Source organism: Heloderma suspectum, chromosome 2 (assembly GCF_057233095.1).
Source record: "Heloderma suspectum isolate Gila_16-S chromosome 2, 16-S_ref, whole genome shotgun sequence".
Taxonomy (NCBI): domain Eukaryota; kingdom Metazoa; phylum Chordata; class Lepidosauria; order Squamata; family Helodermatidae; genus Heloderma; species Heloderma suspectum.
This window is the reverse complement of record NC_139459.1, coordinates 281556334-281569748: the sequence shown is the minus strand read 5'-3', so window position 1 is coordinate 281569748 and position 13415 is coordinate 281556334. Positions and strand designations below refer to the sequence as shown.

At 48.3% G+C, this 13415-nt stretch overlaps 1 protein-coding gene across 1 annotated transcript; it reads left to right on the top strand.

Annotated features, from left to right (window-relative positions):
- The first annotated feature begins 1156 nt into the window (after positions 1 to 1156).
- On the top strand, positions 1157 to 11978 carry LSMEM2 (leucine rich single-pass membrane protein 2). Its single transcript, XM_084839622.1, has 4 exons — positions 1157 to 1201; positions 7461 to 7610; positions 8072 to 8311; positions 10626 to 11978. The coding sequence occupies exons 1-4, from the start codon at positions 1180 to 1182 to the stop codon at positions 10757 to 10759; spliced, it is 546 nt and encodes a 181-aa protein (XP_084695748.1). The 5' UTR covers positions 1157 to 1179; the 3' UTR covers positions 10760 to 11978.
- Positions 11979 to 13415: the final 1437 nt, after the last annotated feature.

The following is a 13415-nucleotide window of genomic DNA, read 5'->3' as shown; positions in this document are numbered from 1 at the left end:
CTCTTCTTTTTGTGAGATGTCCTTGCCTACAGAAGTAGTTCAAACGTTTCGCAATGGAATATTGTGACTGGCTAAGTGCTGTTTTAGGATGACTGTTTGCAGGAAGGGCCACCTCAAGGTTCCAACCTTGACTAGTCCCCAAAGAGCTGAGGATTGGATCCAGCATTTGTCTTCCATTGATGGAAGGGTTCTGCTTAGGGAAGGTGCCTCCACCCAATTTTCAGAGATTCCCCCTCCTTCCGTGCACTCTGTTCACTCCATTCAGCAGGTTCCCCAATCCTCTGCGTAGCATTTGCAGGGGGCTGAAGGAGCGGCTATGGGGAGGAGGGGTACAGGAATGTCTACTTCCACCAGTCCAGTTGCATGCACCTAAATCTGGTTCCAATCTTGATAATGGAAAGGCCAGAATCCAGTTCCATATTGCCAATGGGACACTAGAGCAATGATATTCCCTTTTGGTTATTGATACCAAGAGATGAAACCAAGTCTCCAGCTTTTGGTTGATGAACATATTCAGCCTTCTGTAGGGGATAGCTGTAGGGGACCAGCACCTCCACCGACATTCCACACAGCTACAATTGCTTATTACCCCCCTTTCCATGCGTCAGAGTACAATGTGCTTCTTTGTCCATAGAGGCTCTGAGAAATGCTTGGGAGATGTACATTGCAGCTTAGATGCTCACTGCTACTTACCTAGAAAAAAAACCCTCTGTTCAGAGGGTATCTGGTGTCAGGGAGTCTCAGCGTCTTCCATTTCTCCACCCTAAGAGCTACAGCGTTTTCCCACTCTACCATATTGGCTCTTCCATCCTCATTTCACCTTTGCTGTGTTTAGGACACTGGTGCTATACCCCACCCTACCCCACCCCAATAGTCGTGTCGCTCATTCTCCAACCTGCCCCCTCCAAGCTTGCGCCCTCTGTTCCAGCCTAATATAGCCCATGCTGTATCCTCTTCAGACCCTCTGTTTTGTCTCTGTCTATAGCTCCTCCTTGGACTGCTTTTAGTCCTATTTTAAGCCTGAGCAGCTGATGTGACAGCCAGAAGCCTGTGTTTACTTTCCCAACAGTTCCCAGGGGATCTGCACAGGCCTCTCATAGCTTGTTCCAGACAGATTCTCCCCCCCCCCCCCCCGTCTCGAGTTGCCTCTGGAGCAGCCACAGGAGTCTGGCTATAGGGATGTCCAGCGAGATTGGAGAAGGTATGGTCTGTTTCGGGGGCCGGGTTGTAGAGAACATGTAAGAGTATGGTGGGGAAAGGGCAAATGTAAAGGCACTGCACCTCTTTGGAAGTGTTTGGCTGCAGTCCTTGAACAGGACGGCTTCTGCCATTGCAATGATAGGTGAACAAAGGTCCAGGGTAGCATAACTTTTTCTGGTGCTGGGCCTCAGCCAGGTCACCATAATCAAACGACAGAGTCCAGCTTCTGTGCTGATATCGCTGGCACAGTGAGCTGTGACGAGGACGTCCTGAAAGAGAGAGAAGCTGAGCTGCTCTAGGCACAATGTATGGGGGTGGGGGGCAGAATCCTGGTTCGGGTGAACCTGTGGCTTCTTATGGGCCTGAGAGACAGCAAGGCACCTTCCAGAGAGTTTTTTGTCCTGGTGTGCAGCTGTAGCCGGCATAGACCTGAAAGGTCAAAAAGCAGAGCCTGGGAAAACACATGCTGGAGCTGGACAGCTTCAAAAGAGTTGAAATCCTGGCTGTGGGGAGCCTGAGTTGGGCACAGGCAAGAGGGAGGAAAATTACCTGAATCCATTTGAATGAGAGTTAGTTAATACTCCCCACCATCGCCACATGCACTTGCTCACTCTCTCCAAAATGGCTGAGTCACTCCCACTTCTCCTTCAGTCCAAGCCACAAAAGCCTGTCAGGTGCAGTCCAGTCAGGGTCACCAGAAGCTCCTGACTCAGAGACCACGACGGCAGACTGAACAGCTGTGTGAGAGCCCATTCCTAAGCTTCATAGGAACACAGGGAGCTGCTCACGCCCCATCTACCTCAGCGTTATTGGCACTGACTAGCAGCGACTCTCCAGGGTCTGAGGCAGGGGTTTCCCCTAGCCCCACCTGGAGAGGCCAGGGATCGAACCTGCAACCTTCTGCATGCAAAGCAGGTGCTCTACCACTGAGCTACAGCCCCTCCCTCACTGTCTCTTCCATCATCCCATTTATATTGTAGGGGAGAGCTTTGCTGTGGGGGTGATAGCAGGGATGTGCTGCCGAGGGGGAGGGGAATCTCCTAGTCGTTTAGAAAGGCAAGTGGTACTATCTCCTTCGAGTGCTTCAAAGTGGCATTAGGAGTCACTTAGAGAGCAATCCTATGGCCCTTAGACAGTGTCTGGGATAGGATAGTTCGGATTCCTGGATCCGAGGGCGGAGTCAGCACTCCAGCCTGGAAGTAGGAGTCTGAGCTCCCCCACCCCGCCCCCGCCCCTTGCAGCCCGCACAGAAAGACCCACGCCTGCTGCCTCTAGGAGCATGCAAACAAACACGAGCCTGAAGAGGAGGAAAAGGGGGCGCTTCTGTGGGCAGGGAGGGGAGGAGCCCCAGGTGGCTGGCTTACGAACAGTCTTCTGTCTGCCCAGGCCTCCTTCTCTCCCACTCTCCGAAGCCCGTCTACCTAAAATGGAAAGCGGAGGGAGGGCGGAGGCGATGATCGCCTCTGCGCTCCTCTCACTAAGCAAAGGAAGGCCTGTCAGTCTCTGAGTTCGGAGGCTGATGGGCATCTGGGTAGGATTGCACCCTTAATTATTTGCTTTGCTTTGCTGCTTTACTCCTGGAACTCGGTACTGAAATCTCCTGCTTACCTTTGCAGTTGGTTTTTAAAAAAATAAATATAAATGTATGTTAATGATATTCCAGAAGAACATGTATTGGCCCAGTTCACTTGTGTTCTGACTAAGATGTAATAATTTTGTCCTCACACGAGGTGTTTTTTACAGACTATTTTTCTCCGCACAACCAAAGCATTTTATAGTACTCTTCTGACAGTTTATTCTGTGTTTATTTAGATTATTTAACTTGCCCCATTCTTACTACAGGCACTCATGTACTGTAGCCCTCCTCATTCCCCTTTTCAACATCCTTAACATGAAGTAAAAACTGTTAAGTGCTTCCTTAAAGTGTAATTATGCTGTCCGCGTCCTTTGTGCCCTTGAAAAATATGATCACAAAGTGCCTGTCAATGTAAGCCAAGATCTACTTAGCAACATGTCTCTAATCATGAAAGCATTCCTGCCCAGGTACAGGATTACAGCTTGGTGGTAGTGGTGGGTGTTTCCACAGCAGGGTTTTGTTCCTTTAACAACTATATGACAGGCAGAAGTCCAGCAAGTGAAGCTTTCCCCATTGCCACATCTCTATGTCAGGAAAAGCTTCCCCTCTTCAGTTTTTGCTTGGTATGTCACTGTTGAACAGCTTGACAAGATGGAAAAGACAAGACAAAGAGAAGGTCCAGTAAATGTGAAAAGGTCTTCAAAGTGAATGTGAAAGTGTAATGCTGTTTTGTGAGGGTGAAGAACGGCAGCAAAAAAGCAGCAGCAGCAGCAACACATATCTGAGGTCAGGATGTGCGACTCCACAAACCATGATTCCAGCAAGGTTCTCCGGCTTGAAGCTTGCTCCAGCTTGGGTTCATAGTGGATGTGAGCTTTGTGTTGGAAGATTCATGTGCATTTGTGTGCACTTTCCCAAAAGTATACATCAGTTGTGCATATTTTCAAATGTATGCATTTTTGTCCCATTGACTAAAGAGTGTTTCTGCATATTTTTTGAATATATATACATTTTGTCATGCACATTTTTCAAACACATGCATTTTTTCCAAACGTGCGCATTTTTCAACCACGTTTTGGTGTTGCTCGAATCACAAGCTCAGAAATGTACAGTCTTCGGGATATGTTTGGTTCAGGGAGGTGCGAATTGGATAAATTCTGGTCAAAAACAAACTGAACCCAATTTCTCTCCCATCTGAGGCCTGCAGCTTCTGTAGCTTGAGAACTGAGCCTCTGTGTGATGTGTCCAATCAGGACACGGGAAGAGGCCAGCAGTTATATTAAGGCTTATTGGGCCCTGAGATATGGCCCAGGATTCCACCCCTGCTGAAGAGGCAGGGAAAATGTTGTTCCTGGGCTGCTGCTAAGAAGTTTAAATGGGGAAGGGCAGCACACAGCAGAGGTAAGTGTAGCATATTGTCCTAAGTGGCAAAATCCAAAATATTAAAGCCAAGGATTTCAGCAGTCCCAAGGGACTGGTAATGGGAGATGGCCTGAGGATCACAAGTGCTGAGGGTTCTGCTTAGGTCTTTCCCCGCCAGTCCATCTCCATGGGCTGCCTTCTGCCTCCTACGGAAGGAGTAAAGGAGAGCTGCCATCACCACCACTGCACTGGCTTGCATTGCATACAGTAGCATTGTGATGAGAGCTACAGCCCTGTCTGACTGACTGGCTGCCTGAAGAGCCAAAGGCTGACCTGTGATCTGCTGCACATCAAGGGAAGCATCTCCCAGGGCAGGGAACATTGCTCCAGTCATATCCTGTTTACTCCATGGATAAAATAATGGGCAGTGCCCACTTTTTAGGTTGACCCATGGCAGCATCAACTGTGCCAAAGTGTGCCAGAAGCCCAGCTTTGGCCACCTCAGCTACTCTACATAAATATACTAGTCAATGAAACAAAAGAACACACTTGTGAAAGAAGTCCTTTCTACATGCTAGAGGAAAATTACTTTACTCAAGTAAAACTTATTCAAGATCAGTGACCGAGGGAGGCTGTGTCTGGATTTTAATAGCACAGCCCCTCTGGCTCCTGAACCACAATGGTATAATTGGAATGAAAAGTGCAACTTGAGCAAGGGCTGGATCTGGTTTTGTTTTTGAAATTAATGTCCTTTCAGTGTCTGATGGCCAAAGGAAGGAGTATATGAGCCATTGCAGGCAACATGGGTGTTCAAAAACTGAAATCAGGGGAAGGAGAAATTTGCACATACTAATTCAACGGGAACTTTGGCTTATTATAGATCGTAATCCAGCTCTTATGCTTGGTTTACCATGAGCGAAACTGCTACCTCCAGGAAGCATGCACTCTGTCTGCTCACTTGTTTAGGTGGACCGCAATCTATATAACTCACATAGGCGGAATAATCCATGACGCAGATGACTAGGGAGGTAACCCCAGTACTCAAGACAAGTATGCTTGTGCAACTTTGATCAGCAATGTTGTGGAGCCAGGGCTCTCAGGGATGTGGCATCAGCACTTTTTTATTAGCAGGGATGCTGATGTCATCTGCCACCCTTCTCAGACTTCCCTGATCCTTGTTGTAATGTGAAATATTTTGAGGTGGCTTGGTCTTGAATGGGCAGTTACAAAATACCTGCTCCTAGCAGATGAAAACTCCTAGAACTGGTTTATTGGCATGGATCAACAGAGGTTGCCTGCATTTTTGGACTCTCCTTGGGGGTGTGGCTATGGGGATTCTCATGATGAACACCTGCACTTCAGAATTCACCACTTCACCACTGTTGATAAGTACCTTCCCATCATATCCACAAGCAACCTGGTGAGATTCCTATTATGTCTTGATGGCTCTGTACGTTTAAAAGAAACACTGTTAAAGGAGAGTGAAGGAGGCAGCTGAAGAAAACCTGGAGCCTCCTTCACCTGGCGTGTCCTCTTACTCACTGCCAACAGGGGCATCTACCACGGGCTGCCCTTTGGGAGGGATCTGGAAAATGTATTAAATTTTGATGTTATTTTTCTGTGAAATGCATTTTGATGTTACTTGTAACCTACCTTGAAAGACTTTATATCCTGAAAGGCAGGCTATAAATAACTGTAATAAACAAACCCCTTTTGCTGCATAAGGACTGAAGCTACAACACAGGTAGCTGGATCAGATGCAAGGAGGCAGCACAGTGGACTTTAGAGTCCTAACTACTATAGAACTATAAATACATCTTAAAAACCAACAACTTTCAGTTTAGATTCTTATAATTGCCATTTAAAGTTACAGGCACAAAAAACCACCTTGCTAGGCCTTGCAAAGAAAGCATGGCTCCATATTGGGGAATATTGGTTTCCCAGATATGAACCCCTCCGGCACTCCTTGCTTGCACATCTGCCATTCTCGAAATGCCATTAGTTTGACGGTGTGAAGAGTCTATAATTAGACCCTAGGCCCTTTCTTGATTGGTGGGAACAGAGTGTACATTCATTTCACTCATTCTCAAAATTGAAATGTCATCATTCAGCCAGTGGAGGCTGGTGGCTCCAGTATTTTGGGGACAGGTCTCAGCACCTCGGACAGCTCCTTTAGAGTTCTGGCTGGTTCTGGCTGAAACCCAGAATTGAATCATAGCCCTGTCAAAATCGGAGCCACCAGTCTCCACTGCATTCAGCATTGCATTTCAGCATTAGCCTGTTAGCCAGAAGCAACTAATAACTGCATTCAGGCACATGCTTGGAATTCAGTGTCAGCAAGTGAACAGCATGGCAGAAGATGGATTATATGTGCTATTCCCCCTCTGTACCTAGCATAGAAACCGAGTGGGTTGCTAGGGAAGGGAAAGTCCTTCCTCCACACCCAACACAGAAATGCAGGTCTCCCCTCCTTGTAGTCAGCCCTCAGCAGACCAGCTGTTGCTGGTGGGTTGTTTTGTACAGGCTAGTAACTCTGAGAGGCTGATTTACAAGTCTGCTGTAGTTAGCAAGCTAGCAATGCCTTGGACCAGCACTACCAGTTCAAGTGCATCTGCTTTACGACTGTGTATGTTCCAAGGGAGACCCATTATGTTCTGTAAGAAGTTACGGTTAATGCTCTAAACTAGGGGTTCCATAACTTACAAAGCTTAGAGGCCTGGGAACCAGGCAGGGGGCAAAGCCCTCCAGCCCCCCGGAAGTGGTGGCTGCTGGAAAAATCCCAGTGATTCTGATGGGAAAACAGCATGTGGCGAGCACACATTTTATTTCTGAGCAAATGGGTCTCTGATAGTCCACCAAACAGCTGTTCGGTGGGCTGTCAGGAGCCACATTCCACAGAGACCAGGCACATGAAGGGAGCCATCAGGTGCATCCTGCTGCCCTGCAGAAACCTCAATTTTGCTGGGAAAGAGGACGCTTGGGGAGCGCGGACCCTTGTTTCCCAGCAGAGTTGCCAGGATTTCAGGGCAGCGTAGTTGTCTACAGCGGCAGTGGGGTCACACAAATGGCCATGATGGGCCACATGTGGCCCACAGGTTATGTGTTGCCCACCCCCGCTCTAAACATAAAGTAAGCTTCTCTCCAGGAACTCTTTTATGTTTCCCTCTTGTTTACACAGGAACTGACATTACTAACCTTAGAAATGTTATCAGGAGCACCTGAGCAGAACAGTTTCCAAAGGGACTGGGACAGGGTGGTCTAGTTTCACCTCTGAGCAAGTGTACCACCTCTCATCTCCCAAACCCCTGTTCTTTCTGTGCAGACACTATGGTGAAGGACGCTGCTTCCTCGGATAGGGAACTCATTGAACTCAGTGATGACGACATGGCAGAAATCAACTTGCATGCAGTGGAATCCATTAGCGACCTGCACTATGCATCCAGCAGACCCGAGAGTGTCAAGGCGTCTGAAGGTATGTACTCCACAGCATCCTAACTGGATCTTTAGCATCCTCCAGCATGGCCAGGGTAACCAAGCCCCACCCTGCAGTAAAAACCTTTATTGACCACAGAACAGTAGTGGCTTTTCATCATGAAATCCAGACCCCTGTAGGCTGAGCTGGCACTGGGGTATTACATAGGCTAGTAATGCAAGAGCCAGTGTGGTGCTGTGGCTAGAGTGTTGGACTAGGACTGGAGGGACCTGGGTTCTAGTCCACCTGCCCTGGCCATGGAGCTCACTCGGTGACTTTGGACCAGTCACTGACTCTCAGTCTCACCTACAACACAGGGCTGTTGTGAGGATACAATGGAGAGGAAGATCATGTCACCATGAGCTCCTTGGTGGGATATAAATGTAAAAATAGATACATCAACATAACCAACAATAGCTGTTCTATCACTCCAGCTCATGAGTCTTTCCCCTTCTTTTCAGGTAGCAGCCAATCTCAGCCTAACACCCCATGGACTCCTCACAGTGCTTCCTCCAAGCATTTCATCTTCCCCAATGAAGACGAACCATCCTTTCTACCGGTCCCGAATTTCCACCTCATCTCCAATTCCCCCTGCTGCCCCTGCTTCAGCCCCACATGTTGCCCCACAGGCTTCTTCACACTCCTGGGCGTGCTAGTAATGGCCAGCCTTGGCCTAGCCACACTGGCTGTCTATCTGAGTGGTAAGTTTGGGGCCTGCAGGGTTGTTCTTGAGTGGGCCGAAAAGAAGATGCTCCTGGTAGAACCCAGTAGCCACCAAAGGGGCAAGTGATGAGAATAGTTGTGTGCAACCCAAACACTTCACAGTCTGAGTAATCTCAGTTTGAAGTAGGGATGTCCATCACTGGGAAACCCAGTTCTGTATTGACTCGACAAGTTCTGCAGCATATACAGCACGATTTGGGTTTGCAAGCCAAGCTGCTGGGTTTTCCTGAACTCTGGGAACTTCTTTGTACATTTTTCCAGCAGGTTCCACAATTGTCTGAGCAATTTGTGCAAAGTATGGCCAAATTTGTACAAAATACTCAGAAATTCACAAATTGCAGAACCTGCACAAAAATGCGCAAAATGCCTGGAAAATCCACAAACTGGTCCGACTCACTGCAGATTGAGTCAGGTGCCAAAGCAGGAACCAAAACAAAGTCCATGGGGGTCAAAACTAGGAAAATTCATCAAACTCCACACTCCAAACAGATTTCTCCGATATCCCTAAGCTGTATCCAAGAGGAAGTTTTTTGATGGTATGAAATTGAGGAGCCATGGTGCCTCATAGTGGGCCTTCTGGGTAATGCTGGAGAAAGTGCCATAAAGTCAGACTGTGCTCCTGGATATCCAAAGCAACTGAACTATTTATCATTAGCATTCAAGTAAAAATTACAATTTAAAACACCACACACCTTCTCAATGAACACAGAGCACTTTCAAATTGACATTAACTGTCCTGTGGGAAGGAAGGAGGTGTGAGGAAGCCAGGAACATGCAACGGGAACATCAGGACCTGCTCCAGTGGGACTAACCCCACCAGGCTAATTGACATTAACTGCCCTATGGGGAGGAACATCAAATATTGGCTCCTACTCCAAAGGTACTCAGGTTTTGTGATTTAGCATGTGCTTCTTGCTGTGCGTATTGTATTTTATAAATATGGTGAGCCACTTTGACAACTCTAGTGGAAAAGTGGGCTATCAATGTACTAAAACAAAATCTGTCCACCATAAATCCTGACCCAGTCCACCCTGCTCTCCCTTCAGCATTTACATTCCTATCCACCCTCTCCCAGAAGTGCAGCTACTGCTGCAGCAGTGTCAGCCTCTCATTGTTCTCCCAGGAAGAAGAGAACAGGAAGTTGCCAGAAAGTTATACATTATCAGCATGGTGATGCCATATAGTGCTCAAGGACCCAGTTCCGCAGCACCGTGCATTCCTGAAACAGTTAGCTTTTCCAAGCCCTCCTTCAACCACCAGTGGAGATAAGGAGAGAATAATGAAATGACAGAATTATGTAGACTCCCAGCCCCTAGCCAGAGGACTTTAGCCATTGGTATCATCCCCATTCCGCTTAGTTCTCATAGTATCCATTTAATTAACAGCCTGGGCAGTATTCAACTGGGTCATTCCACAAATGACACTGCACTAGCGGAAACTAAGTTCCAAACTATGTGCACGAGGAGAATCCAACTAAAGTTACCTTTGTGCGAGGTTGCACACTCCATTGCGCGTTACTTTTGTGCAACCTGTCGCGCAACCTTTTGTGCAATGGAAAGCTTTAGCAGAACTCTGCTAGCGCTCCATGAGTTTGCGAAATGACACCATTGGGTATTGTCCTCTATATGTAAAATACATCACGTATTTTGTAGAAGTGATGGAGCAACAGGGAAGACTCCTGTTTGCCTTTGTCCAGGCAACATACAAGCCTATTATGCTGATAGCCAATGCTGCCTAGCATCCAAGGACTTCACATGACAGTTAGGGATGGTCTAACTGATGGTAATAGGTGGGATGTTTCCCTTCAAAAGAAGGCAGGATGGCCCAGAGGGTGCTGAACAGCTGAGCTGCCCTGAGCTCTGTCTGCGCCTCTGCCCACAAGTGCACTAATCTAACAGGGCTGGGCCTTTGCAACTGGGGGCCAGTGGTAGCCACACAGATCACAGAAGGCCTCTCCAGAGAACTCCTTGGATTGCAGGTCTCCAGCAGGCAGCCTCATACACCCGGTCCCTTTAGTGCAGCCTTCCTGCATCTGGTGCCCTCCCATCATCCCTGCCCACTGTGTATGCTGGCTGGGGCTGATGGGAGGTGTGGTCCAAAACCTACGAGTGGAACTGGCAAATTTCACCAGCTAAAACACACAGGCTGAAGGCTCTGGGATACAACAGGGTGGTACATGTCGGTATAAAAACCATCTGCGAAACAGAGAGGCTGTATAACCATTGCACGATAGTCACACAGTCTCCACTCGACAGTCCACAGCATGATAGTCTCCACTTCTCTCCTCTACAGTCCTGCAGCGTGAGTCCCTCCGTGTCCTCGCCCAGTGGCTGGAGTCCCAAGAGGAGGCCATCCAGCAAATGAGAGCTGTGAGCTTGCAGCTGTGGAGGCAGCTCAACGCCACTGAGCCAGGTGCTCAGACCTGAGCCAGACAATTGTGCTTCTTGCCCTCAACTCTCTCGGGGGAGCTCAGTTCCAGCGCCACAGAAGAGGGGACACGCACTCACTGCTTGGCACCTTTCGGACACTGATTGCCGTTGGTTTGGACTACGTGATCCCTGAAGCAAAGAAGGCTCTCTAGTCACTGGTGCACCTTGCGAGGCTCATGTGCCCCGTGGGCAGCAATGGCTGGGGCACTTGAGGCCGCCTGAGGCAAGGAGGGGCAGACAGGCAGAAATCCCACTGGGGAGCAAAGAGGGGGGATTTCTGCTCAACAGCCTCCCACTAGCATCTCAGCTGCTGTTTTTATTCGTACACAGTATTTTGAAAGATATTACCAGCATCTCTCTCTTTTTGTATTCTATAATGCTACTTTATACTCACTTAAAGTTTTGCCAGTGGGGCACCTTTGCAGAGGTGCTAATAGAAAATAAAACCAATAGGCTTTCTTTGCCAGGGTGTGCTTCTCTCTTTGAAAGACCCTCAAAGCACTTGCCCAGTTTGCTAAAAAGTAGGCTCTAGTTGTAGAAAAGGGGTCCCCAGCCTGAAAGGAACTGGGGGGCGTGATTTAGCCTTGTAACACGAGGGTGCAACTAGAGCTAGAACAAGGGAAGGCACAATAAGGAAAGGCACTACACCTGTACGTAGCTGCAAGAACGTCAACAGGAACCCCCCCCCCCATTAATTTGGCAAACATCTATGAGACACATGACTCCCCTTCCCCTGACACAAGCTCCATGGCAACATGGTCACTGTATTGGCCCCAGGCCTGTAGTTTTAGAGGGGCTTAGAGATCCATACTGCTATCTAACTTCAGTCCATCAGCTGCAGTTTTCCTGCTAGTAGGCTTCTTGATTGGTAAGATGAGTCAAAGGTTCATATTGCCGTCTCAGCACATTCCATGCTAACAAGCTACCGGTTATCTTATCAGGGCCTAGGAAGCGCCCGAGAAGTGAGGTGCTGTTTAGGCCGAGCTGCAGGTGTCTCTGCTGGGAAAGTTCTGATTGTTTCCCTTCTGACCAAGCACTGTTAGCCTATGCTGGGAAAGTTGAATGCTAATTAACGCTTGCCGTAGTCATGCTGCCTCACTGCTGACATGTATGATATAAAGCCCATTGTACTCCTTGGCTCTGGGTTCAGAGGAGCTGTCTGATCCAACCATTGGGTACACCTGTGTGCTGTAAGTACTAAGTAAAGTCTCCTTGTAAGCAAACCTGGATCTGGCTTATCACTATCTCGGCACCTCCAAACCTTGGCAACCCATGGCCGGGGCATACAGTCACACTGATAAGAGCATGGCTTTTACTGGCCACTCAGTTGATTTGTTGGCCTTATTTCTAATCTTTTCCTCATGTTTTAAAGTGAAATAGGTCAATACAGACATTTTCTGTTGAGAATAGCAGATGGGTGAGGCAATGTTTTAGAGACAAATGCAAGATTATCTGGAGAAAAGTGTACCCCCATTAACTTTGCTCTGCCCATAGCTAAAAAGGAGCCACCTTTCCATTCTGGTCAATGAAAGCTTCTGTGTAGCTTGAAGGTCTACACACTATACTTTTACCCTGCTTGGGACAATAAAAATTACAACCAATACAACACAAGAGAATACAAATGAGGGAAGCCCAGAGTACACTGGGCAGCTAATGAGTATGCAGAATGGGAATGGCAGCTAATCCTCTATCCAGGGTGGGTAGAAAGTAGATCTCTAGATATTTTGGACTTCAAATCCTAGCATTCCTGACCACTGGCTATGCTGGCAGGGGCTTCTGGGCAACTGATGTCCAAAACGTCTGGAGAGCTACCTTCTGTATGATGGGATCCAGACTAAGTCAGTTGCACTTAGTTTCTGTTGAAATCCATTGAATGGAAGGATAGCCAACTTTGTCTGGCTCTAGCCCATTATATATAATAAATGGATTTCAGTCTTTATGGCTGCCAAGGCAGGCTTGGACGCATGTGGTCCCTGCCTGGCCAAAATCTAAGAGAAGGGCTAGCAAGAACTGCAGCTGTCAGTATTTGAGGCACCAGGGCACCCACCCGCCCCATGAATATGGCACAAATAGAAGTATTGTTCTTTGCATGGCTTTGGTTGATTTCTTTTTGCCACCGAAGTAGGGCCATTTGCCAAGAAGAGAGAGGAAAAAAGAAGCAGCCTCATGAGTAAAGAGTGAAATGTTAAAAAGGGAGCACAAATCATTATAGGAGGTCATGGCAGGGCATCAGAGAGGGGCTACAATGGGGTCTTCACTGCAAGGCTCGAAGGCCACGGGCGGCTTCCAGTCACCTCAAGCGCAGCTCTATTCGGCAGCAGCTTCTCCCTTTCAGCAGGGGTTCTCTGGCTTTGCCTTGCTGTTTGCTTTAGCGGTGGGCCAGCTGCAGTGCTCTGGGCTACCGGAGGCGGCTGCACAGGTGTGGAGGCAGGAGACTTGCTGCTCTCCTCAACTATATGGTGGCAGGGGGAGGGGAGAACACAGCAGCAACCAGCCAATTAGCTGGGGCTGGGGAGGAGCCCAAGAGCAATGTGATTGGCTAGCCGCAGCGGTGCATTGCGCAGATGCTGGAGGGGAAACTGAATGCGCAGGCAGGGGGGAGAGAGTGCACAACGTGGGCCTGCGCCAGGAGATTTTGCAGCACTGAGCAGAA